At 40.5% G+C, this 27269-nt stretch overlaps 1 protein-coding gene across 1 annotated transcript; it reads left to right on the forward strand.

Annotated features, from left to right (window-relative positions):
* The first annotated feature begins 1697 nt into the window (after positions 1-1697).
* Positions 1698-23255, forward strand: Fbw5 (F-box and WD repeat domain containing 5). Its single transcript, XM_019056212.2, has 6 exons — positions 1698-1920; positions 2835-3117; positions 11680-11837; positions 13405-13591; positions 14361-14553; positions 20490-23255. Exons 2-6 carry the CDS (start codon positions 2880-2882, stop codon positions 21688-21690), a joined length of 1977 nt encoding a protein of 658 aa, XP_018911757.1. The 5' UTR covers positions 1698-1920; positions 2835-2879; the 3' UTR covers positions 21691-23255.
* Positions 23256-27269: the final 4014 nt, after the last annotated feature.

The raw sequence follows: 27269 nt of genomic DNA on the forward strand, positions 1-27269 counted from the left end.
ACGATCAAAACGAAACTAAGCATGGTTCTTCACTGCTATGAGGTCTAGATCAAGTTTCCTTTTTCGTGAAAATCGGTCCACCCCTTATCCGGAAAATCTCAAGTCCAAAAGGGGATGATTTTTCAAACTCGTCCGATCTTGGTCGGTGATACGTCAAAAAACTCGTCTCGTCGTGGCCTTCAAAACGACCTATATTCACCTACCCTCTAAAACCACTCCTTATCCGGAAAATCTCAAGTTCAAGGGAGATGATTTTCCGACTTGTCAGGCTCATTAGGCGCAATTGTTTTCATAGAAACGGTTAGTCGAAATCTACCTTTCGTTTCCACTGTGGCTGGAAAGCGTTTTTTTTTTGTCGGCGCGCCGCTTCAAATCTGTTCCGCGCCAGGGACGAGTTCTATAGGACGCCGTTCTGTTGTGAGCGGGTGATTGCAGCGCATTCTCGCGTAGGATCCTAGTCAACTCAGAGGATCCTCCCCCCCGAACCTCGACTCATCCATCGCCCGCTCCAAAAGTGAGGTTAAGCCGGAGATTGAAAAATAACACATAAGGCGGCTGAATTCTTGAAAAATAAGTATATTTTTGGCGTTTTTCGACCCCTTTCGACTAGTGACGGCCGACCCATGTAGAAAACGGTGAAAAATTCGATTTTTTGCAGTTATACGCGATCCTACGGATTTTAATGAAGTCCAACAACTGATAACAGCAGTGAGTTGCGAGGATCCTACGCGAGAATGCAGCACTAGTACCTGCTCACGAATTTTTACATCAGGGCCGGATTTACATTTTTAGCGCCCTAGGCTAAACTTAAGGTGGCGCCCTTAAAAGTAGGCGCTCTCGGGGACCCCCCCCCCCTCCAGAAGGAGAATGTTAGGTGTCAGGAAAATGTTCAAATTCACTTTTAAAATAACACGATTTTAAACAGTTTTGAGGTACGTTTACGTTTGCAAGTTGGTTTTGGAAAATAAAAAGTAACAAAAGACTCGTTAGATTAGAAAAAAAAATTAATTCTCAAAGATTTTGCGCCCTTCAGAATGTTGCGCCCTAGGCTACAGCCTATGTAGCCTATTGGTAAATCCGGCCCTGTTTTACATTGACTCTTACGGGAGTCCAGGGTCCTATAGAACTGGTCCCTGTCCGCGCGCGGAATTTTCGATATATCGATTCCTGCTCGCCGTTTGTGTCAAAACTATTTTTTCCGGCGCGACGCTTCAAATCTGTTCCACGCGCAGAATTTTCGATATATCGATTACTGCTCGCCGATCGTGTCAAAACTGTTTTTTCCGGCGCTGCACCAGAAAATAATTCTGCGCTCCACTTTTTCGGTATATCGAAAATTCTGCGCGCGGAACAGATTTGGAGCGCCGCGCCGGAAAAAATAGTTTTGACACAAACGGCGCAAATATATCGGAAACCGGCGCGGAATCCGGAAATTCAGAGATTTTCATCGAAAACGGGTTTTTTCTTTCCGCGCGCCGAAAAAATATTCCGCGCGCAAGAAAAGGGTTTTGACACTAACGGCGTTCCATACCAAATCTACCTTGTTGGATTGCGGCTGCGGCAGATTGCGGCATGACTGTTTCCATAAATTACACCATTTCCGCAACATTTCCGACAAAATTGATGATGAAAGTCGCTGTACCGACCTACGTCATCAAAAAAATCCAAGATGCCCGAAATGCAAACACCACTTATCAGTCATTTCATCTTATCATATCAAGTCATGTTATTGAGGAAAAGCTCTAAGCGATACGGCACACGATAGTTTTCTCTGGACGCCACCTTCTATTAATTATTCTCTAGAGCCAAATTCAGCGTGTGATAGCGGCATAATACTGTTCTAATCTAATAACTTTTCCTCTTCTACAAGAGGAAACTTAATATATTTCCTTCGAGTTCTCGTGACTATTCGATCTACAGGTAAGTTTCTATTGTGGATCAATTGTTCAGTAGCTTAGAATCGTGTGAAGAGGCATCAAGGTACTTACCTATTCATTTTTATATTTTTCAATTCAAGATGCTAGAATAATTTTGCTTGGAACCTCCTTTCGTATCACTGTTAACAAAGACAAGTCATCGAGAACTGATTGCGAAGATGAGCAAATGAATTAATTAGTCGTCCAGATCTGGAGTCCAAATTTGATTCCAGTTTGGACAATACCCCCTAGACTAACCATACCTAAACATTCGGAACTCTTCTGTGAGTGTGTGAGTGCATCAGGTTGTGAAGTTTTACACAGGACCTTGTTGGTCCCGTAACCTCTTTCCGGTAAGGCTACATCTACTCTGGGAGGGCGGCTGGTATCCCAGGGCGCCGTAGGACGATACCAGCTCAAGCGCCCTGGTGCCAAGAGACCCGGAGGGCACGGATCGCATTATTATTATTATATCATTATATCTCCTTTATTCCCTTAATTTTTACATTAAGGTGCAAATCAGGTACACCTTATTGCGGGCCTAAACAATATGCCTTAGCTTTAAGGGGTGGGGGAGGGGGAAGAACGCTTAATGAAGGGAAAAAGGGGTAGTAAGTCTAACATATGTATACGTTTTACATACTTACACGCCACTGAGTGGTAGCGGTGAGACATATTTACACACACTTTCGCACGCGGCTAAAAAAAAGCACGTGTTGAAAAGACCTTGCCGTGTAAAACACTTGATCTACTTGCTCGCGGAAACTTCATGACAACGCATGAATTTCTACGACAAAGCTTGTTTCCTCGGAGTGGAACGGTACACGGATACAGCCCCTAGGTTTTAGCCGTACCACTATATCACGGAACATAAAAATTGATTGGATCTCATAATCACAGCTCTTTTTTTGTTGACAGAACTTTTAAAATGAGCCCAGTATCAAGCTAAGCAGATTGCAAGAAATGGATGGCAAAGGAGACCTCCTCAATTCGGGGAGTGGATCAAGTGACGAGTATTACGGATGGGAGTGTTTACCAGACAATATTTTGCTGCACATATTTCAGTACCTTGACTATCAAAACGTACTGAAAGCAGGACTAATCTGTAAGGCATGGAACCGTATCTCCTGTGATGAGTTTTTGTGGCGGGACTTATTTTACTCGGATTTTAAAATTAATCGAAGCAAAGGCATCGCTCCAGGTTTGTGACTCTGAACACTTATTCATCTGTGTCTCTCGTGTATTCATTAACCCTTAGATGACTGACCGTTTGTACCTACACGAATGACTAACCCGGGCCTGCAAGGCCCGTATTGAGAATATATGGTAATTTGAGGGCTACAGAGCTTTTTTTTTCTCTATATTTGGATGAATTTTATGATTTTCATACTTTGACTTCTATAACCAAGGTCTCAATTTTTTTTCCACCCATTGTTTCCCCCCCCCCCCCCCCAGCCCCCCTAAACATCCCTTTCCTCTCCCCAGTCCCTTCAGATCTAGGAGTAATTCATTGTAAACACTCTTTTATATCTTTTTTCAGGATTTGAGGAAGTTAAATTGAAGGAGCACTATTACCCCCATAAGTATACTTGACTTTGAGAAGAAGGGGGCAACCTTGCCCACCCTCCCCCTTCCCTCTCCTTCCAGTAGCCAAAAAAGTAGTACTTTCCGATGTGTTTATTTCAAAGTTTTGCACTCAGAAGGTTTACGAGGGTCATCCAAAAAGTAAGGTTCCCTACCTTGTATCTTCCGAACTAAAAGAGATTAATCAAATCAGTAAAAACGTACTCATTAGGCATACTCTAAGCTTTAAAACAAGCTCAAGTTTTTGAAAATCGGTTTAGGGATTTGCGAGAAAACTCAATTTTACTGAGACAACCTCCTGTCGCCGCGTGCCCACCTCCGTAGCCAGGATGCGCGAAGAGTCGCTTATTTCAGACGCGGCTTATCACTTCTAAACATCAAATCAAAATGGAATTTAAAAGACTTCATTAAATAGGTCTTCCCTTATTTTTTGAGATAGTCTCCTCATCTTTTTTGACATTTCTGGTACCATTACAGCAGTTTTCTCCTGCCTTCTGCGTGGGAGCTCTCGTCTTGCCTCCGAAACCATGTCATTTCCAGCGATCTGCACTTCCAATAAGTCAGTTGCTTTGCGAGGTAAAATTTTTCCCCAATCCTCCGTACTCTCTTAAGTTAGCCTAAGGTGACTTTTGTCTATTCCCGAGATGAAAAACTCCCACTGTGGAAAGCGATTTCCAACCGATTCAGAGGTGCAGAGCGCTGGCAATGACTGGTTTTGGAGCCAAAAAGAGAGCTTCCAAGCGGGAGGCATGAAAAAGCTGCTTTAATGGTACCAGACATGTCAAAAAAGATGCGGAGACTATCTCAAAAAGTAAGGTAAAGCCTACTCAATGAAATCTTTTAAATTCCTTTTTGATTTGATAGGTATTTAGACGTGATAAGCCGAGTCTGAAATAAGCGACTCTTCGCGCATCCTGACCTCGGAGGTGGGCACGCGGTGACAGGGGGTTGTCTCAGTAAAATTGAGTTTTCTCGCGAATTCTTTAACAGATTTTCAAAAACTTGAGCTTGTTTTAAAGCTTAGAGTATGCCTAATGAGTACGTTTTTACCGATTTGATTTATCTTTTTTCGTTCGGAAGAAACAAGGCAGGGAACCTTACTTTTTGGATGACCCTCGTATTTTTCATTTTGCGAAAAGAAAAGAAAAGTCTAAAATGTATTATTGTACTATTTCTACTAATAAGTCGCTCTCATGGCGCTTCTGTGTGCTCTGCGACACCCAACTGCCACTGACAGCGATCTTGCCAGAGCACCTCCGGCAGAGCGCATCTCCTCATTTCAAGCCTTATTCCCTCAATCCATGATTTGACAGGGCGTCCTCTACGTTGGCGCTCATACGTGTTATGTATTGTTGTTATTTATGGAATACTTCTACATTATTTCAAACTTTTCGACAAGTGAGAGCAAATTTACTCACAGTGAATTATGAGATAAACGTGGAACAAAATTTCTTGTGAAGTTTCTAATGGTTTTCCTGAGGTTTTGCTGTAATAGTTGTAGCTGAGAAGTCATCATGGAGGAAATATACTGCCTAAGAACTGTAAAAGCACCATGCCATATTTTCTTACAACTAAAAGATAACGCCTTTACATACTCACCATATCAGAAGAAACACCTAAATTTAACTGATAAAAACTCTTAGATCGTTAAAAAGTAAGAGTAGATAATGAATTATGATTCCAGTAGTAAGACGATGGACAATATACATAACGATGGTGAAATTCGGCAATCACATAACTCGTTTGCGGTGTCTGAAAATCTCCGCCTCTACGTCATTTTTTTAAAGAAGAACAAATTGATATTATTTCTTGAAGTTTTTGCAGAATTTTCTTCGCATTGAGGAGAAAAATCATGACAGTTTTAAAGAATTGCCATTGAGTGGTTTTCCATTTAAAAAATAGAGTATGACAGGAAGTCTGCGACGTGGCAAACCGAGTTATGTGATTGCCGACTTTCACCGTCGATAAGTAGGAAAGATTTGAGGAAAAACAAAACATAAAAAAAATTACTGAAGATCAAGAAAATCAGACTTATTATTTACTTATTATTATTTTAATTTTAGGTGATTCTTGTAATACGGTGAATATGTTAAGGCGTTACCTTTTAGTTGTAAGAAAATGACGCATGGTGCTTTTACAGTTCTTAGACAGTATATTACCTCCATGACCACTCCTCAGCTACAACTATTACAGCAAAGGTGCTCTGGCAAGATCGCTGTCAGTGGCGGTTGTGTGTCGCAGAGCGCACAGAAGCGCCATGAGAGCGACTTATTAGTGGTAATAGTACAATAATTAGTGTATTTACCGAAGGAAATACACTAATGCGTTCTCCCATGATGTCAGACCTGGACCAAAGACCATGTAATGAGCATCGATCATGGGTCGTAGATTACGAATATGCATGCCGTTTGAATTCATGTTTATATATATATATATATATATATATATATATATATATATATTTACATATCTGTTTATTTATGTATGTATTTCCGACTCATCGTGGTTTTTCCGATTTTTGCTTGGTTATATTTCCCTCATTTTAAAAAATTTCCGGGTGAAACTTTTTGCGATGTAAAGTAGAAGAACAGGACTACCATTCTGCGAAAAAAAACGGAGATCGAAGTATTACATTTCGAATGGTGGGGGCGAGAAGTGGGGGGAGGTTCAATTTTGTGGGCGCGATAACTCGCGCAAATTAAAAGCTTTCCCTCCGAAATTTTTACAGAAGGAAGATCTTACTTAGTTCTAGGCTGGTATTGAATTTGAGCGAAATCGGTCGAGCCGTTTAAAAATGGCGAGCTTTGAAAGTTTCAGGCGGGGGGTGTGCGGCTAAAGAGGAGGGAAGCCGCACAGTGGGTCATGATCTGAAAATTGGTGGACAAGACGGCAATGGTGTCGCACTGTGGGTCACGAACTGAGAGTTGGTGGACAAGACGGCAATGTTGTCGCATAGTGGGTCACGAACTGAAAATTGGTGGACAAGACGGCAATGTTGTCGCACAGTGGGTCACGAACTGAAAATTGGTGGATAAGACGGCAATGTTGTCGTACAATGGGTCACGAACTGATGAACTGATAATTGGTGGACACGATGGCTATATTGCCGCACAGTGGGTTACAGACTGATAATTGGTGGACAAGACGGCAATGTTGTCGCACAGTGGGTTATGGAGATTCATCCATCGTCATTCAAGCTTGCCACAGCGTTTGTTGACATTTTTTCATATCAGACATTACATGAGGATTGATGTTGCAATCTGGCGACATGAAGTCCTTATTCGAATAATCAATGCCTCCAACAGTGTAAACGTAAATCCAACCTCCAAACATTGATAACTCCCCGCCCCTCCCTTCGGAAAATACACTCTTCCCGCGATGGACGCGCGGGTCACTTAAAAGACAGAACAACTGAGGCCGGACATTCAAACTAAAAAACGCGCGCGTCCTGGTGGGGGGGCGAAGTCCCCCCAAAAACCGGCGCGGAGCGCCGGTTCTAGACTTTTCTTTTCTTTCCACGAAATGAAAAAATAAACCTTCTAAGTGCAAAACTTTGAAAGAAACACATCGGAAAGTACTACTTTTTATGGCTACCGGAAGGAGGGGAGGGGGGAAGGGTGGGCAAGGTTGCCCCCTCCCTCTCAAATTCAAGTATACTTGGACTGAGTTAAGTAGAAAGGAACCAACCCATATTTTGGAAAAAATCGAGTTATGAGTGGTTTTGAACTCAACCACTGCTCTACTACCTGTCGCCGAAAATTCAAAGTTTTTGTTGGAGCAAATTTTGCAAAAATTGAACTTGAAGCTTATCTTTTACATTGAGTCTTATGCAGGAGCCAAACTTTAAACCTCTTTTGCTCGGTTCGATCCCGATGTGGCTTGGTTCCTTTCTGTTTAACTCCGTCCACTTGTAGGGGTAATAATGTTTCTTCAATGTAACTTCCTCAAAATCTCAAAAAATATATAAAAGTGTGTTTACAATGAGAGGCTCCTAGATCTGAGGGGACTGGGGAGAGAGGGGGGAGATCTAGAGGGGGACGGGGAGCAGTTTATGGGTGGAAGGTCAATTTTGGGCCTTGGTAATAGAAGACGAAGTATGAAAATCTTAAAATTCTTCGAAAACATAGAAAAGAGCATCGCAACTATCAAATACAGTGGACTCTCGATAATTCGAAATTGAAGGGAATCGTCTTTTTCTTCGAATTAGCTAGGTTTCGAAATAAAGGGAGTTCGAATTAAGGAGATTTATGTGGAGGAATTTCGAATTCGAGAGTTTCGAATGTAGAGAGGCAAATGGACGGATTTACGTCAAAAGGAACCAAAAACATCAGTTTATTTCTTTACGGAGGTAAAAATTACACTAAGTTATTATTAAGTATTAATTACTGTTATTTAATTTTAAAATTATTAATTACATGTTTACTTTTTGACAATCCTATCAGCTCTTTCAGACATCCAGGTACCTAAACAGTTGACTTCGAATTGTAGAGAGAATGTACCGTCTTATTTCAAATTATAGAGGGAGGACCAAATTTACTTCCCACACTTCGAATTACAGAGGGAATTTTCGTCGCAATTTCGAATTATAAAGGGCCGCGCCAGCTTAAAAATTTCGAAATATCGAGGGGAGAAAAATACATTGATTTTCTTCGAGTTATCGAGAGATTTTCAAGGGAAACGGATTTTCCTTCGAATTAACGAGGTTCTCGAATTATGGAGGTTCGAATTATCGAGAGTCCGCTGTAACCATACATTCTCAATACGGGCCTCGCAGGCCCGGGTTAGTCTTTCTAGGGGTAGACATGAAAAAAAAATTGTTGTGCCTTAAAAGTAAATTCATTTTTTTTTTTCCTCCTTCAAGAATAATGTTTTTCAGGATATTTGTAGAGCTATTTGTGAAGGACAGACTCCTAGGTCAATTACAGCCGCCGTGGCGCGAAAAATTAAAAGCCGCCGGGCCTGAGAGACCCGGTTAGTCATCTGAGGGTTAAGATAACTCCAATAATATCTTTCACCATGGAAAATGATGTCATCAAAATTAATGGTGTTGGAAGATTTCATGGTGATCAGATACGGCATGACTCGACAATGACTTACCAGACTCACGTTTACCAAGCTACGCTACGGCCGGCCATGTAGAGCAAGTACGAATGGGTCTGTTGCACCTATTTTTTTAAATTCATTTTCTAATAAAGTACATCATTCTGAGCTTCATGAATTTTTCCCAGAATTTTTGGACCCCCCCCAAACACCCCAAAAAAGCACCCAAAAGTTCAAAAAATTTTGGCGGGAAAATTTAAAACTACAAATGACGGGAGAGTGATGCCATTTTGTGACGTCACAACTTATACCCCACGTTTGTTTATTTTACAAATACGTGGATTTCCCCACAAGGGGTCGAGAGGCAAATTTTCAAAAAGAATTATCAGACTGTTGGAGGCCGTATTCATCAAATTTTCTTGCGATAATAGACTCTTTATACTCTCTAGTTGATAAAAACATCCCTAGTAACTTACAAATCACATCAGATGATTTAATTATTTCCGATGCATCAAAGCATGTCACGAAAGTGAGGTTAAGTTTACAATCTTATCTGGGATACATATAAGTCCTGTTCTCACGGTAAAACTCTCATATAATGTAGTTTTAGGTTCCTTATTCCTAGGAACTATCTGCCGTGGCATGATGCAGCTTTCTGAATCTAATTCATTGGATATTGGATCATTAGATTCTACTTTTTTGCATGAAATGTGTCTTGCTCAGCTGCGCTATCTGACTAGCTGAGAGATCAACGTACTCATTTGAACATATTTACTTGTTTAAATCTGTCCGCTCATAAGTAAATAAGTTGAAAATACCATCAATTTTACGTAAGGTAAGATTCTCTCCCAATCAAGCACCAGCTATGAACTGTTGGAGGTCCTTAATCACCCGTCCGGTTGAGGAGTTACTACCCCTCCGATTAGTCCAGTGCCTGTTTCGATGAATGTATGGTATTTTAATAATTACTTACAACTAATGATGCAAAGAGTATATACAAAAACTATATAGGTATGACATCGGGGGTAAATATTTAAGTCAATAGTTTCCATCATATTTTTAAAACTTCCAATGAAAGGTAGCTGTTGCAGTAAGCAGGACAGATCAGGAATACCTCACTCATACATCATTTGCACTGAAATACTGGGACAATAAGTAATCATTAAGAGTCAAATAATGAATACAAACTTGGTTTTACACAATATATCTAATACATGCGTTGATGTATTTGAGCAAACAGCATCAACTTGACCAGCAAAACCCCCTAAAGGGAGACATAACCACACTTTCGGGACTTCCTTACATGTATTAAACTTTAATATGATGCGATTTGAACATATTCGTTGATAAATATGTAAAATAGAGGATGTGAAGAACTGATATCTGCAAGAAAATTTGGTAAAATAAGTTAAATATCGACCGAAATTCGTTTTAGAAAAACGACTTTGAATTCCTTATGGGGAAGCACAGGTGCGTCGAAACGGCGGGAAATAAGATTGCTGGTTGTGACGTAGACGACCAATGAGAGGCCTCCGTTGGAACTTTGAACTTTATTTAGCTTTTGCAGCTTTAATATCAAACTAAGAATGTTTTTAACCACACCAACCGTTTTCTCGTGAATATTTACATAGGAATGGCTCATTGAACTCAAAATCCCTCCCGAGTGCAACAGACCCATTTAAGCATTCTGGTGTGTATTCCTGCTTGTAAATTTCATGTAAACAAGATTTGCTCCATGAAAATCGTTGAAATCAACTTCAAACCGAGATAGTAACGTTTATATTCAGCATTCGTTATAAAATATTTGGATCTCCTGCTCATATGGAAAAAACTGGGTCTACCTGAATCAAAGTGCTCCCTACTCTGGTTTCGGCAGGCCTCTCTATAAGCAGCATTTTTTCCTCACGCGCGGTGTGTTGTCACAAGGTAAGCAGCTCGCAATCAGGGTTCGCGAGCCGAGCGGAAGGGAGCAGAGGAGAGGAATCGGCCAAATACTGTTTTCATCGAGCGTCATACCCAGTAGTGCAGGAGCCAACCGGCCAAGCCCTAGGTGGAAAGATGTAAAGCAACTCAACAATTTTTAAGTACCTACCCGTGTGCAACAAGGATCGGGCGGTCTGGCAGCCCAAAGCCGGGGGAGAGACAAATTACGCACCAGTAAATTTATCATTTTTAGCTGGAAAGATGTAAGGATGACAGTTATTTTTGAAGCACTTAAATATATGTCTCCTTTTGGTTGGCTGCAATGTATTCCCTCAATTCCTCCATTCTCTCCCTCCCCACGCGCCCCAACAATGCATCAAGAAAACCACCGACTTAAAATATGCGCAGGGCAGTCTATGTGTTCAAAACTTCAAAAATTGTTTTCATGGGTCTTATAATTTAGAAGAAAAATTAGTCAACACCGCAAATCATACGAATGAAATAATTTCAGAATTCCCTTTGCAGGGAAAAATGTAATATGGCAGGGGAGGGGGGTGGGGGTCGCGCCCTGGGCACCCCACCCACTTAAATCCGGCCCTGTCTAGAATAGGTACATTTAAACCGATCAAAAAATCGTGACTGAAGAATCTTAGAGTTTTCTGTTACAATTTCAGACCAAGTAGTCTTGCTCCACTGAGGGGAGGTAGCTGTTAGTTTGGAGGTCCAATGAGCTTCAAAGGAAAGAAACCATAACTTAAAATTGTAATAATTATTAGGATTACTCATTTCTGACATAGGTGTCAAATGAAACGGTGTTAAACTTTTGGGCTAAAATAAACAATAAGTTCGGGATTTCCTTTTTTCTTAACAATTTTTCCAATATTTCATCAATTTTTCACAAAAATACATAAATTTCAAAATCATATTCGTTATGAAATATTCCATCTCAGCTCATAACACAGAATGCATGGTCTACGCGATTCAAAGTCTTCGCACCCTGGGTTCCTCAGTCACTCTCTTGAAGTGGGATGGATCGGCATTTTAAAAAGGACGACTTTTTCTTGTTTTAGAACGAGGATAAATTGTATTGCATAATGATCTGAGTGAACAATGATATCACTTTTTCAACAAATGCGGCTTTTAATATAGTTGAAGACATGTGACTTCTGACTTCATAGATTTGTTAAATCTCCTATGAGGGTTTTAATTTTTTCAGGCAAACAGTCATGGCTGAGTGAATATAAGCGTTTGATCTATCACTGTCCATCATTACAAACGGAAGTGTTGGAACATCATAGAAATCAAGTCTTACATGTCAGTTTCTCGCATAATGGAAGATATTTTGCCACCTCCTCTAAAGACGCGTCAATTATTGTGAGTATTTTCATTTTCTCTTCCTTGTCCTGAAAGTAAAGTGCAGAATCGTCATTTCTCACTCTACCACCTCTTACAATATTGGCCGCTTCTGATAATGGCTGGGTCACTAACCAAAACGTCTGGGGGTCATTCCACGCCAAATCAGACCAGTGATTTGACCTGACCCCTTCAGAATTGCATGAAATTTGGCACACTCTTTCTGTTCACTGAGCTGAGTTGAAAAACGTAAATTTTAATTTTTTTGGGAGCCCCGTTCAACTTTTATTGAGCTTCCAAAGTTCGGGCAAATTGACAGATGTAGCACCTTTAAGAGGCTGTAACTTCAGAACGGTTGATTCGAGCCAAGCCGTTGTGGTATCAATGAAAAGCCCCTTGAATGCACTTTTTATCCATGTATAACACAATTTGACATAACTTCAAATTTTTTTGTTAAAAAATTGTAAAGTCGAAAATTGAAATATCTCAAAAAGGGGTAAATTAAATCGCACGAAATTTTGACTGAAGGTCGGTCATACCGCGAGGAATCCGGATGCAAAAATTCAGAGTGGAGACTTGATGGAGTCAAAAGTTATGAGCCAAAAAAGTTCGTTTTTCTCAGGTGCAAAAGCGCGACGCGTGATTCAAGCGGCTCCCGGCCGCGGCGTTCCGAGAATATTCCGGGCAGCCGGCGAGCGCCGCGTATATGCTGTGGCGGACTTCCCGACCCGGGCGAACGAGTTCCAGGAACGCCGCGGCTGGGAGCCGCTTGCGTCAACAGCCGAGCTTTCGCACCGCGAAAAACGACCGTTTTTTGCTCATAACTTTTGACTCCATCAAGTCTCCACTCTGAATTTTTGCATCCGGATTCCTCGCGGTATGACCGACCTTCAGTCAAAATTTCGTGCGATTTAATTTACCCCTTTTTGAGATATTTCAATTTTCGACTTTACAATTTTTTAACAAAAAAATTTGAAGTTATGTCAAATTGTGTTATACATGAATAAAAAGTGCATTCAAGGGGCTTTTCATTGATACCACAACGGCTCGGCTCGGATCAACCGTTCTGAAGTTACAGCCTCTTAAAGGTGCTACATCTGTCAATTTGCCCGAACTTTGGAAGCTCAATAAAAGTTGAACGGGGCTCCCAAAAAAATTAAAATTTACGTTTTTCAACTCAGCTCAGTGAACAGAAAGAGTGTGCCAAATTTCATGCAATTCTGAGGGGGTCAGGTCAAAAAGTGCCAATTTTTGGTCTGATTTGACATGGAATGACCCCTGGGGGTTTTTAACCCAGGTTTTTTAGCATTTTTTTCGTTTGTTTGTCTTATTTTTATCTTGTTGCACCATCGTGGGCCAAGTGAAATTTTATCTCATCGTAGACCTTAGATTGGGTGCAAATCTAAGAATCGTGATAAACGTTCTCTCACCATAATCTTGTGAAGAACACGATTTGTACTTGAAAAATTATTGGAAGTAACTTCTGACTAAGTTAATTACGTTTTGCCATGCACAAATTTAAGTTTCCCACCCTAAATTTTTGTCATGGCTCCTCTACAATCATTGAGAACTTCTCTTTTGTTTCCAGATATGGAAATCAAGCTACCCTGCAACAAGGAAGTATAGTCATAATATGACCGAATTTAGCTGGATGTACACTCAGTTTTCACAGTTCAATAAGTCTGACACTCTGCTATTGGTCTCAGGAGTTCATTTTGGGGCGCGGATGAATGTTTCGGGCTCAGGAGAAATTGCTGTGTTTTCCCTTTTAGAAAGTAATTCTAAAATATTTTTTCGCTCGTTATTACATCATTTGATTAAAATTTATTTTCCATACTGTGACCAACGGGTCAGAACCATTGAAACTTTCTGCTGATGGAACGGGTTGCAAGGTTCAAGCGGCGGATTAAAGGACCAACTTACAGAAGTGGAGGAGAAAAAAACTTGCATGCGTTATTGAAATTCCAATCTTTTTGGAAGGATTAACAATAACGTTTTTGTTATACAACGTAGTGTCTGTTTTAGCATAGCTAGAGATAAGAGAGACAAACCGATTTATTGGTCAAGATCATTTTCTGGGATTGTCATTTTGGAATTCAATACGCACATGAACGGCACTCCATCTTGACTAAAAAACTAGGGAACACAATAACAAGGAAGGTAAGTACAAACCAATTGATCAAAACAAGTGGACAAGCAAAACAGTGGTGCCTGTTCAGTAGAGTTAAAATTACATTAGTGCCAGCTCAGGTTTTGGACAGAAAAAATAATGATATGACACATTATACTAAGTCTGCTTGTAATGTTTAGAAGCTCTTGTGCTGTTGCAGTATTTTTGCCGCAGCAAAGCAGTAATAATGACATGCAAACATCATTCTTCTTAACATAACTTTTTTTTCTGGATGTTAGGACATTGTTGGTAAATTGTCTGGAAAAAGCTATAAAATCTAGAACTGGATTATTGTATATTGTATACAATATCGTATACTCTACCGATAAGTCAGTCTAACCATCTCCATTCAGTGTTTTCCACTTTTGTTTCAGATGAATTTCGATTACAGTGTAGAGTTAAAAATAAGCCGTACGACATATTTGGAGCATGGTATAGTGAAGCTTATCTGCTCTCAGGAAATATCCACCCACTAGCTCATTTAGTTCACGCCTCAGAACTGTGGTTGAACAAGGCCTCTCAGGAAACTGAATCAGAACATGTCCCCATAACAAATTTACTTTTCAGGTAAAACTTCTCATGAAGACCTGCTATATTCATTTTTGGTGTATTTTCTATGTGCTTTTTTCTCAAAGAGAATTAGCATGAATGCTTAAATTCAAGCAAATTTAATGGTCTTCTAACAAAACAATCATTTCAATGCATCATTTTTTCATTTTTTACTTATTTTATCTTCCGAATGAAAGACAGGAGGTATAAACTACGAATAGGGTGAGATTTTGAAAGCTTTGCTGTGGAAAGCTTTCATTCCCAAGTGCCTTTTCATGTGGTCTCCAGATGAGTTGTGTGGTGCTGAAACGACTGCTTTCTCTGCGATAGTGGTTGTTTTGCTGTTGCATGATTCAAGACGTGGCCCCACCTGTAAGTATTTAATTTCTCTCTCCTCATTTGGGAGTTAAGAGCCTATGAAACTAGATCTCAGCGGTTCGTACTCTAACAACCGGGACCGCGAGTAATTGAAAAAAATGTCAAGGCACAACCCTGAATTCCTGCTACCAAAAAACCCCTAACGCAGTAAATGCTCGCTTTAGTACCCTTTTACTTTGCAACCAAACAAAAAAAGACTGTTTTCTTTTTTGTTTCATTCCCTCTTATTTTTCCTTTTTCTCTCTTGTTTTTGTCTCGTCTCTTTTGCTTTTGCATTATTTTTTTTTTTTTTTGCTGGTGTTTTACCTGGGTTAATGCAAAGCTCGCAGTTCAGGCTGCCCTCTTTTTTTCTTCTCTTTTTCTCCCCTTATGTCTTTTTCCCATTGTTGTTGTTTTTTCTTTGTCAGTTTGTTCGTTTTCTTTTGTTTTTAGTTGGCCCTGCTAGAGATCACAGAGATGTACTCTCTGAATAAACGCTACCTATTTTCATTTTGTTGTCCATTTTGAAATATATTGACATTTTAAGCTCCCCCCCCCCCCCCCAATTTTAGGATAGCCGTTGGTCATGGCCTAACTGCCGTGCAACGCAAGAACGCCGTAACTCCACCGCCGCGCGAACCGAGAAAATGGCTCTCAAAGTTTTCATCCTTTCCCTTTATCCCTTTTGAAATTCTTGAAGTTTTTTTCCATCATTTTGCTTCTTACCACACTTGTGAGTCTAACTGAATAAAAAACTCGTGTTAAAGGCGACTATTGCTCTCAATGATACTGCGTGAACAGGGATGCCTCGTATTAGCGGTGTTTTTGGTTTGTAGGGCCAGGCCGGCCGCAGTGGTTCATACAATGGCAAAGTGCCGCTCGGCCATCGCTCGGATTTGCAGTGCATCTGCCGTGCCGTGGGCGCTACCTCTACAATGGAAAAACCCGACGCTCGATCTACCTTCAGTTGTCTTTGTGTGATTCTTAAAATCCATGAGCATCAAGCACGTGATTAACCTGCTTCTTGCATTCAATTCATACACCAACCCTTTCCTCTTACCTTCCTTAACCTTTCCTCTTAGTTGCCAAATTCCTACACACAGTTTCCCCTTCATAAAAATACTGTCCAAGATTGCTAGATTTTTTTAATTCCTACACAGCCCTTCGTAAAAAAAAATGCCAAATATCTCCAGATCTTTTTTTAAAATAATTAGAATTCTTTGAATGGATTGATTATATTTTCAAGATCGCTTCGATAGAAAAATTAATTGGACCACATTTTCCCATAAAGAACTAATATTTCTGGCTCATCCATAAAACAATACCTGCATAAGTAATAAAATGGCACATACCTACGTACCTTCTAAAATGAGCACTAAGTAGTTCTCATTTGCAAAATGTGGTCCAATGTCGATTTAGAACATCTTGCATTTTATCAAATGTAGGTTACATAATTTACTGATGCAATCATTAAACTGCCCAATAATGATTCCATAGAAGGACTAAACCGCCAAAAAGACATACTAATCAGGAATTTATTATTTAATTGTCCTCTCTATTTTAATATTTCACGCAAAAACCATTTATAAATAATTCTGTAAAGGGTATATGAAATCAAAGATGTCGCCAAGGGATCCAAGTAGAATGTTACTTCCATGGTTAATTAAAGAGAGTTATCAGCATTTCGATTCAATATTTTCTGTAAGATCAATTAGAATTTCAATACAAAGAACAGAAGAAAAAGTTGAAATTTAAAATGTGTGTTCACATGTGTCAATCACGCCAAAAAAAGGTAACACGTTGACGCGAACATACACGTTTTCAGAAAACACTGACTAAGGGCCGTTCCTGTCAAATCGGGTCTCAACTGCTAGTTGACGAACTACCAGTTAAAGGTAACTTCCAGTTCGACCTGAAGGAGAGTCTTGTCACTGATTTTCAACCTCTAGTTACTGAACAAAGACTACTTGCCAAATAGTGCATTAACATGATTTGTTCCCTCATATCCTTCATCAGGTTGTTTCTAATGTCTGGGAACCCTTGCCGAAAATTCAATTAGCAGTTGAACGAGAGGACAGAACAACCCCTGCAAAGAGGAGGGTGCGGGTGGCGGGGTCCGCAAACCGAGCCCAGGTAGTTAAATCAGGCTCTTTGTGAACCAGTGAAACGCGAAGAACCGGAACGAATGTTTTGTCTGAAGTCCTAGTTGAATCCTAACAGGCAGAAAAAGCCCAGGAATCAAGGAAATAAGGAATAAGGAGTTGAAAATCAGCCCGTTAACAGCCTCTCAACCAGTAGTTGTAAATTGACAAGACACACCAACCTCTAGTTGAACCTTAACAGACAGTCAACTACTAGTTGAATGATTTGACAGGAACGGCCCTAATAGACAGGACGGGTGGAGAAACGGCGAGCGCAGCTTCGTAAAATCGTCGCAACTAGAGTCCCTTTATACCCAGAGTTAAGACAACTCACTTTTGGTTCGGCTGAAAGTGGCCTAAAAAAAAATCCAATTCTGATTGGTTCTCGCTCATGGAGGCCGAAACGAGTGCACCAAGATGGCGGTACCTAGAGTCCCTTTATACCCAGAGTTAAGACAACTCGATTATCAGCTGAGTGGCAGCCGGCCTCAGCTGGCCATGGAGGCCGAAACGAGTGCACCCAAACGAACGATATTGAGGGATAAGGATCAGGAATCCTGCGATGTCTGTCAAACAAAAACAACAACATCAACAAATTGATCAATTAAAAAGAAAATGAGATTGGTTTGTGAATAATTTCTTAATCTATTTTCATTTTGGACCGATGGAAATAACAATTTACTCTTGATGAACCACAATTAGGTAATATTTTCATTATTCTTGTTCACATTCGAGGTACCGCCATCTTGGTGCACTCGTTTCGGCCTCCATGAGCGAGAACCAATCAGAATTGGATTTTTTTTTAGGCCTCTTTCAGCCCAATCAAAAGTGAGTTGTCTTAACTCTGGGTATAAAGGGACTCTAGCGGTACCTCGAATGTGAACAAGAATAATGAAAATATCACCTAATTGTGGTTTATCAAGAGTAAATTGTCATTTCCATCGGTCCAAAATGAAAAGAGAATAAGAAATTATTCACAAACCAATCTCATTTTCTTTTTAATTGATCAATTTGTTGATGTTGTTGTTTTTGTGTGACAGACATCGCAGGATTCCTGATCCTTATCCCTCAATATCGTTCGTTTGGGTGCACTCGTTTTGGCCTCCATGGCCAGCCAAGGCCGGCTGTCAGTCAGCTGATAATCGAGTTGTCTTAACTCTGGGTATAAAGGGACTCTAGTCGCAACAGGCGAAAAACACTATATAGAGTACCTGTATAGCGAGAGTATAGACAGGGACGAGTTCTATAGGACGCCGTTGTGTTGTGAGCGGGTGATTGCAGCGCATTCTCGCGTAGGACCCTAGTCAACTCAGAGGATCCTTCCCCCCGAACCTCGACTCATCCATCGCCCGCTCCAAAAGTGAGGTTAAGCCGAAGATTGAAAGATAACACATAAGGCGGCTGAATTCTTGAAAAATAAGTATATTATTGGCGTTTTTCGATCCATTTCGACAAGAATGAGCCTGACGCGCGTACACGTAGAGTGAAAAATTCGATTTTTTGCAGTTATACGCGATCCTACGGATTTTAATGAAGTCCAACAACTGATAACAGCAGTGAGTTGCGAGGGTCCTACGCGAGATAGCAGCACTAGTACCTGCTCACGAATTTTTACATCGGCTCTTACGGGAGTCCAGGGTCCTGTAGAACTGGTCCCTGGTATCCCTGGTATAGACGGATATGAAACCCCGAAAATCCATCAGGCCTTCATCGATGCCTCCGCGAATAAAGTTAGGGCCCAGAAATGCAGCCAACCTATGAATTTCAATTATCCAGAGCGATTTACTAATACAATTGTTACGAACAATCGTTTATAAAGCATGTATGTGACTTTTAGTTTTTGCACAAATTTACTCATTTTTGCGGAAGAACGCTCATTTATGTACATTCTTAGCCATCGTGGTTAGAATTGGAATCTGCAGACTAGCAGTGAAATTTTGGGGGTTAGAAGTTGGTTAGAAGGGTGGCTGCATTTTCGGGCCCTAAGCCCTCCATGAAGCGATCTGTCCATACTCTCGCTATGTAGGTACTCTAAAAAACACCGAGCGCTCCCAAGCATAAACGTCGCAAGCGCCACCTGCACAGTTAAAACGCGGCTCATCCATGCGGCTCCACTGGATGAGCTGCGTTTTTGCTGTGTACCTGGCGGTTGCGGCGTTCTTGCTGTATCGAGGTACCAAGTTCGGTGGACATAAGGCAAGCGGGGGCTCCATATCTTGGAAACTAATGTGGATATCAGAATGCTGATTTTACCATTTAATGCCATACTCCAATTACGCTATTTCCACATCTCAATTTTTTCAAATTTTGGATTTATGGCGTTTTTACGTTGGACGGCAGCAAAATCATTCACAACTTTCCGGAACGAAATTTCACTAGCTTTCAGATTGGTGTTTTGGAGTTTTGCTCCAAAATCAAGCCTTTCCGAGGAAAATTGAAAAATTCGCGGAAACGTCGGAATTATGGAGCAATTTTTGGGGGTTCAGGGTGGTGCTTACCCGCCCCCACCACCATAGAATTTGCGTGGGAAGAAACAAATATTTTCCTACCAGTTGAGAGCTTCCAGGAAATCACCAACTTCAAAATTCCCGCGGGGGAGGGGGGGGGGTTTACTGGGTCTAGCGTACCCCTTGCTGGCCCATGGTCTAATGTGGAACAGCATATCCAACTCTGGGCAAAATCCGTGGGGGGGGGGGGGGGATTGCTGAATTTGAATAACTCCTTTCTTCTGTCTTTTTATCCAGTACTATCGGATGTCTCCCATTTTTTCTCCTCTTATTCCAGTTTCCCCCCTCCTTTGACTCTCGTTCTCTCTCTCTCTCTCCTTCTCTCTGCCACTTTCTTCTCCTGCTTGCCATAAGAAAGGATGCATGTGACCTTTGGTTTTTCTTTTAAAATGCCTTTAATGGCTTCTTTTTGCATAGCAATGTAAGTCATCCTCTGTTTCCATGTTCGTTTGGTCCGTTGTTGATTTTCATGAAGGGAGAGTGCTGTGTATTGAAACGCAAAACGTCTCAACTCCTTACATCACTATCCATAGCTGTTTAAACCAAAGAGAAAGGAATTGAAGTACAAAAATTGAGCAATAATAGCAATAAAATGGTGCTAGCCGAGCATCTAATGCTGGACTGACGTGACTGCACCTTCAAGACTGCAGTTTCAGACCCTTCACTACCATGCAGTCATCATCATGTAATATTGCCAGTAGTGGTAAACTCATATCTTCATTTCATCTCTTTTTCTTTTGTTTTGGGAGTTGATAATGATGCTGTAAGTTACTGAAACGTCCTGTGTTTTCGTTTTGAATATTCTGTAGCCTTCTTTCTGCTTTGGGTTTCATCTCTCATTATACATTAGTAGACCATTCGCATTGAAAGGATGTAGCAACCCTTGTTTTAGCTCAGTTTCAATCAGGTCTACCGTGTGTATGCAAAAGTTTTTTTTTTGTTTTTACAGATTTTACAGTATTAATGCAAGTACAATCCGAGCACTGTTGGTATCAAATCTGGTCAAAGCTGCACCAATGCCGTCATCATCGACCATATCAAATAAAATGAACGAAACTTCGAATGATGGAATTCTTAACTTTTCAGAAAGTAACAAGCTTAACCAAAAATGCAGCAGCACTGACAGTCTTATGAGCAATGATCGTGCCTCCTTAGAAGATTTACTCACTCCTCAGCTCAATAGAAATAATTCCAATGGTTCGGATGACAATTTATTTAGCAGAACATCAAATTCTAGAACATTTTCACAGTTGGAAGGCACTAATGATGATGTTGATGCCATCAAAAATGTAGAAAAGATGAAAGAACTCAATGATAACTCAACTGTGAGCGTAAATTTCTCAGAACCAGAAGATTCAGTAGAATCAAATAGTTCCACTGAAGAAGATTTAGCGGAAGAGCCTGAGAAGTATTTAATTTTCACGACTGGTTCAAAAACATGCTATCCACATCAAATTGGATTCAAACAGATAAAACCAAGATCATTTCCAAGACGGATGCCGCAAGGACCCTCATTAGCAGAGCGAATTGCAAACAGAGAGAGAGAACGAGAAGCGCAACACAGGGTAGAACCTAATTGGTTGGACTTTGAAGCTGTGTCTGATCGTTTTGATAAAATAGACCATTGCATTGATTTACATGGTCATGTAATTGGTATGGCTCTCTCGCCTGACCATAGGTTTTTGTACGTGAACAATCGACCATGGCCAGAGAATTACAAAATTGAAAATCCTTTTGAGCCGCCCCCTATTGCTCAAGAAATTGATATTCATGTTATAGACTTGACAACGTTTCAAACAGTTGGAACTATGTTAAGGTCTCACAAGGCTTACACACCGAACAATGAATGTTTTTTAATTTTCCTTGATGTTTCACATGACTATGTTGCAAGTGGAGCTGAGGATAAACATGGTTATTTGTGGGATCGTCATTATGAGGTATGCCTAGCTAAATTCCCTCATACAGATGTTGTTAACTCGGTAGCTTTTAATCCTCAAGATCCTGAAATGTTAGTTACAGCTTCAGATGATTTTTCGATCAAAGTTTGGCGCTCCAAAGCTAGGATAAAAAAGCTGTTGTCTGAGGAGGAAATATCATCTCTTAAACGGTGTGTCTCTATAGCTCACAAAGTCGGTTACATCGAAGATTAACCAGATCAGCCTGCTTTATAGTGTTGTTTTCGAAGGCAATTACACTATCAGTGTAACGGTATTTATTTTTCAAGATTCCATTCAAAATGGGCTTGCTATCATGAAACCTTACGATGGAACATTTCTACACCTTCTTTTAGATTCTTCTGACAGGTAGTAGGGAAAAATTTGATTTGGGTTAATTGTATGACGGAATGGCCCAATCACTGCCTGTCACTAACACCACTACACTGACTGTTTATTATAAGTAGGTGGTTCTTTGGCATCGGGGGAATGATAGATTAGTCAATTGATCAATTGACAATTTCTGAATTTCTGGACATTCCTTGAAAATTTTCAAGCATCACATCATGTTGTAGGAAGTCAGGTATTTTTACACAAAGTTTGAACAATAAACATTATGAAAGAGATTTAAAACGATGTCCGGAGTGAATTTCATCCTGAAATTCAGAAGTGTATAGGTGGTAGCTCTGTGCCTGTTTAGAATAACATAAAGTAGACACCTGTTGTTTTGACTGATTTTCTACCATACCTATTTACGAAGAATTAAATGAAGCAAAAAATTCATTTTCATCTATTTGCTTGAAGCTGCATGGATTGAAAGGTTTCGCTCAGTGTTTTTCTTGACTGATATCAAAGTTTTTTGCAGGCTAATCACTTCAAGATGTTGTATTTGTCGTTTGGTGGGAATACTGACATCAGAAGCCATCAGGTTCCGTTTACTGGTAGGAATGGCGATAATACATTCATCAATTTATGTCCCAATTATAGCTACCCTTGTAGCAGGGACTGTGCGAATTCTCTAACAAAATCTTGCATATTTTAATTGACAAACTCCAAATAAAACTGTTAAAATGTACGAAGAAGGAAACCCTCATTGGGATTTTTTTAACATAAAATTTACAAGGGGTCTTTAAATACAATAGTTGTTTTAAAAAAACTCTTCTCTCATACAAATGATACATTGGTTTTTTGACACTTTTTTAACGTAAATTATACATTCAAAAGTTGTTTTGAAGAATCACATTTTTAAAGAGTTTTGAATCACTTTTTTTATTTACATTGAGGCCATCGCATGAATAACAGCCTCATGTGTATAGGCCGTTATTTCACCCATCGGCCTTTCGGATTCTCTGTACCCTGGACTATACCATGGTAAAGGTAGAACATACTTAAGTAACCGCTGGAGGTCAAAAACCCCTTCTTTCCTGAGTTAAGTCAGGCGTCTGGAGTATTGGGTGGAATAACAGCCTATATGCATGAAGGCCTTTCATGGCCTCAGAGGTGGTCAAATTGGCCCTCATAAGCTCTGTGTACAAATATTTATCGCAAAGAAGCTACATTTTTGACATGAATGCTGGTAAACAGCCGCACAACTTGCAACTTTTTTCACACCATCATACCATTTTTCAAAACAGGAACCACGACCAAACCTCAATCATCACAATGATTCATTGTAAGCAAAAGAGGGAACTAGAAGATGCTGGTTCCCTTTTGGCATTATCTTGTATGGGCAGCATTGGTATTTAGTGTATTTTCCGAAGAAAATACACTATTGCATTCTCCCATGATGTCGGACCCAGACCCGAGACCTTGTGAAGAGCTCCGATCACGAGTCGTAGATCACAAAAATATGTGCCATTCAAATTCACATACAGGGTGAGCGAAAAGTCCCCGACCCCCCCTCTAACTTTTGAACGAATTGAGCTAAGAAAATGAAACTTTGGGAATGTTCCTACCTCAAAGGGGACCATCTTTTGAGGGGGTCAAAATTTTGGTCCCCCCCTCAGGGGGGGACAGGGGCCCCCCAACTTTTTTTTTCAAATAGCAACCCCTATCTTGTGATACCTCATTCGAAAGAGCATAAAAAACTAAGAATGTTGGCGCAAACCGCCGATCAATATCTCAATTTTTGACCGAGTTATGATAGGTCAAAGGTCAAATTTGACCTATTTTCAAAAAATCATAACTCCGGTTCAAATTATCGTAAAGAAAAAAATAAAACGGGAAAATTTACCAAATTGTGTTCGCTTTTACGTAAAAACTGCAGAAATCACTTCGATTTAATTTTAAGGGGGGGCTCGGACCCCCAAATACGTCAATTCAAAGGTCATTCAATTTTCCCGCGAAATAAGCCAATTTCCTCTGGATTTGCCTCCACATTATCTCAGTAAGGTCAAAATCAGTTCAACATTACGTTGGAAAGCCCCCAAATTTCGGGAAAAGTTAAAAAAACGAAATTTGAGGTGATTGAATTTGACCGTTTAAATTTCGTTTTTTTAACTTTTCCCGAAATTTGGGGACTTGCCAACGTAATGTTGAACTGATTTTGACCTTACTGAGATAATGTGGAGGCAAATCCAGAGGAAATTGGCTTATTTCGCGGGAAAATTGAATGACCTTTGAATTGACGTATTTGGGGGTCCGAGCCCCCCCTTAAAATTAAATCGAAGTGATTTCTGCAGTTTTTACGTAAAAGCGAACACAATTTGGTAAATTTTCCCGTTTTATTTTTTTCTTTACGATAATTTGAACCGGAGTTATGATTTTTTGAAAATAGGTCAAATTTGACCTTTGACCTATCATAACTCGGTCAAAAATTGAGATATTGATCGGCGGTTTGCGCCAACATTCTTAGTTTTTTATGCTCTTTCGAATGAGGTATCACAAGATAGGGGTTGCTATTTGAAAAAAAAAGTTGGGGGGCCCCTGTCCCCCCCTGAGGGGGGGACCAAAATTTTGACCCCCTCAAAAGATGGTCCCCTTTGAGGTAGGAACATTCCCAAAGTTTCATTTCCTTAGCTCAATTCGTTCAAAAGTTACAGGGGGGGTCGGGGACTTTTCGCTCAACACACACACACACACACACACACACACACACACACACACACATAAAACATATATATATATATATATATGTGTGTGTGTGTGAGGGTGTGTGTGTGTGTGTGTGTGTGTGTGTGTGTATGTATGTATGTATGTGTATCCGCCTTTTTAAGATTTTTCGATTTTTGAGTAGTTATATCTTTCTTACATAGAAAGATATTTTGACCAATTTTTTTGCATTTAGTAGAGACTTATTAGAACTACTATTCTGCGAAAAAAAATTGAAATTTGAGGCAATAAATTTTGAGGGGTAGGGCTCGAAAGTGGGGGGAGGTCAAATCTTGTCCACTCGATAACTCAAGCGAAAATGAATATTTTGAGCTGAAATTTTTACGGGTGGTAGTTCTCCCCTAGGACTGGCTTGGTATTGAATTTGAGCTAAATCGGCCGTGCCGTTTAAAAATGGCGAGCTTTGAAAGTTTTAGGCGCGGCATGAGGGGAGCCGGCCGGAGCAGGGCCGCACAGTGGGTCAGGGGGAAGAAGTTTTTGGACAAAATTTTCGTCGCACAGTGGGTCAGGGGAGGAAGTTTTTGGACAAAATTTTCGTCGCACTGTGGGTCAGGGGGAAGAAGTTTTTGAACAAGCTTTTCGTCGCTCAGTGGTTCAGGGGAAGGAAGATTTTGGAATAACTGCGCGTCGCACAGTGGGTCAGGTGAAGAAAGTTGTGGAAGAACTGTTCATGGCACAGCGGCCCAAGGAAAGGAAATATCTGGACAAAAACTATCGATTACACAATGGCTTACAGACGTACGATTTTATGACTACAAAAATCCCACTTCGGGAAGTACACTTCCTTCCCGCGGTGGATGCGCGGGACACTTAAATAGAAGAAAAACTAGATGTGCAGACGACCCTGAAAAGACGCGCGCGTCCTGGGGGGCTTGGAGAGGGCGAAGCCCCCCCCCCCCCCCAAAAAAAAAAAGAAACCGGCGCTCCGCGCCGGTTTTTCATTTGGCATTAAGTTTTTGCAATTATAATGATTTTTACTTACCCCAAGGAAAATGATTGTTGGGCGCAACAGCAGCCTGAAAACTGATTTTTTATATTAAATTTATTTCTGTGAAAACCGAAATGTGTCACCAGGGTGTTTACAAGTCCGGAAATAGTACTGATTTTTTAAGGGCGGTGCGGAAGTACTGAAAAAGTGCGGAAATTCCGCCAAAAGGTTCGGAATTTTTTTAAAAATCTTCTAATTTTTGTCGCAATTTCAAACTTTTGAAAAACTACTTAATTTTTCTGTTGGAGGAGGTACTGAAATTCTTGAGAATGTACTGAAAAAGTACTGTAAAAGTACTTATTTTTGACCAACCCGTTTTAATAGAGTCCCTTTATACCCCGAGTTAAGACAACTCACTTTTGGTTGGGCCAGGGTTGGGCTGAAAGTGGCCTACAAAAAAATCCAATTCTGATTGGTTCTCGTTATGGAGGCCGAAACGAGTGCACCAAGATGGCGGTACCTCGAATGTGAACAAGAATAATGAAAATATTACCTAATGCGGTTTATCAAGAGTAAATTGTTATTTCCATAGGTTCAAAATGAAAATAGATTAAGAAATTATTCACAAACCAATCTCATTTTCTTTTTAATTGATCACTTTGTTGATGTTGTTGATTTTGTGTGACAGGCATCGCAGGATTCCTGATCTTTATCCCTCAATATCGTTCGTTTGGGTGCACTCGTTTCGGCCTCCATGGCCAGCCAAGGCCGGCTGCCAGTCAGCTGATAATCGAGTTGTCTTAACTCTGGGTATAAAGGGACTCTACGTTTTAATAGACACCCTGATCGCAATATCTACCTGGCATCCTTCAATATAAAGGTTTGGTCACTCATAAACTCCAAAACAGGATACCTGCAAAGCACAATCAGCGTAGTACACCAATGCGGTAGTTGCATGACATTTTTTTTATTCAATTTCTAAAAGTTCCGCGTATCTACTGAGTACCAAGGTATTTTACAAAAAAAAATCCGATCACCGGAACTTGGAGAACAAGGTCCCCAAAGCCAAAAGCGATATGAAACGGGTCTTTTCCCGCGGTTTGGGACTAGGAAACCGTTACGTCACACGATATACCACCCAGGTTCGCCCTACGTCAAATTCGTGTAAATACGGCCTTTTTTAGAACTCGCGAAAAATCGATTTTTTTTTTTTTTTTTTTTTTTTTTTTTTGTCTAGACTTGATTTCTTTGCGTCACTGAAAATTTCAAGATGTGATTAATAATTTTAAAACAATTTAGAAGGCTCTCCATCATGATTTCTTAGTGAAGAAGGGAGTCGAAGAAATAGAGCTTTTCGCGTATCTTCTGCCGCTTCCGCGAGCCATGCGGTCCGTCAGATTCGGGTGGGCCCGGACTGCTTCGGCAGTGTTCGTGCGTCGTGGCCAATCAGAGCTCGAGTTGGACTCACTTGGCGCCGGTGATCCATTGACGTATAATACAATCTAGACCTCACAGTAGGAAATTTCGGCGAGACGATACGCAACCCGGATTGTCTCGCTTGTCGCCGGATTGTGTCGCTTTGTTGTCGATTGTCGTTGTCGCTTCGTATATCCGGCTGTATCAACTAAGCTGCAGGCGCGTCTTTACCCTGATTTACCCCCCTAGCTCTCTTACCTCCCCCGCCTAAAGTCGGGCTTAGTGCGCGGTCTAGATTATGTTATAAGTCAATGCAGTGACTAAAAACAGACTAAAAATC

Source organism: Bemisia tabaci, chromosome 1, assembly GCF_918797505.1.
Source record: "Bemisia tabaci chromosome 1, PGI_BMITA_v3".
Taxonomy (NCBI): domain Eukaryota; kingdom Metazoa; phylum Arthropoda; class Insecta; order Hemiptera; family Aleyrodidae; genus Bemisia; species Bemisia tabaci.

What these genes read in the sequence shown, in the direction of transcription:
- Fbw5 (XM_019056212.2), top strand. Translation starts at nt 2,880, where the DNA reads ATGGATGGCAAAGGAGACCTCCTCAATTCGGGGAGTGGATCAAGTGAC. An exon ending in AAGCAAAGGCATCGCTCCAG is followed by an intron (nt 3,118 to 11,679) that starts GTTTGTGACTCT and finishes TAATTTTTTCAG; the next exon opens with GCAAACAGTCATGGCTGAGT. An exon ending in ATAACAAATTTACTTTTCAG is followed by an intron (nt 14,554 to 20,489) that starts GTAAAACTTCTC and finishes TTGTTTTTACAG; the next exon opens with ATTTTACAGTATTAATGCAA.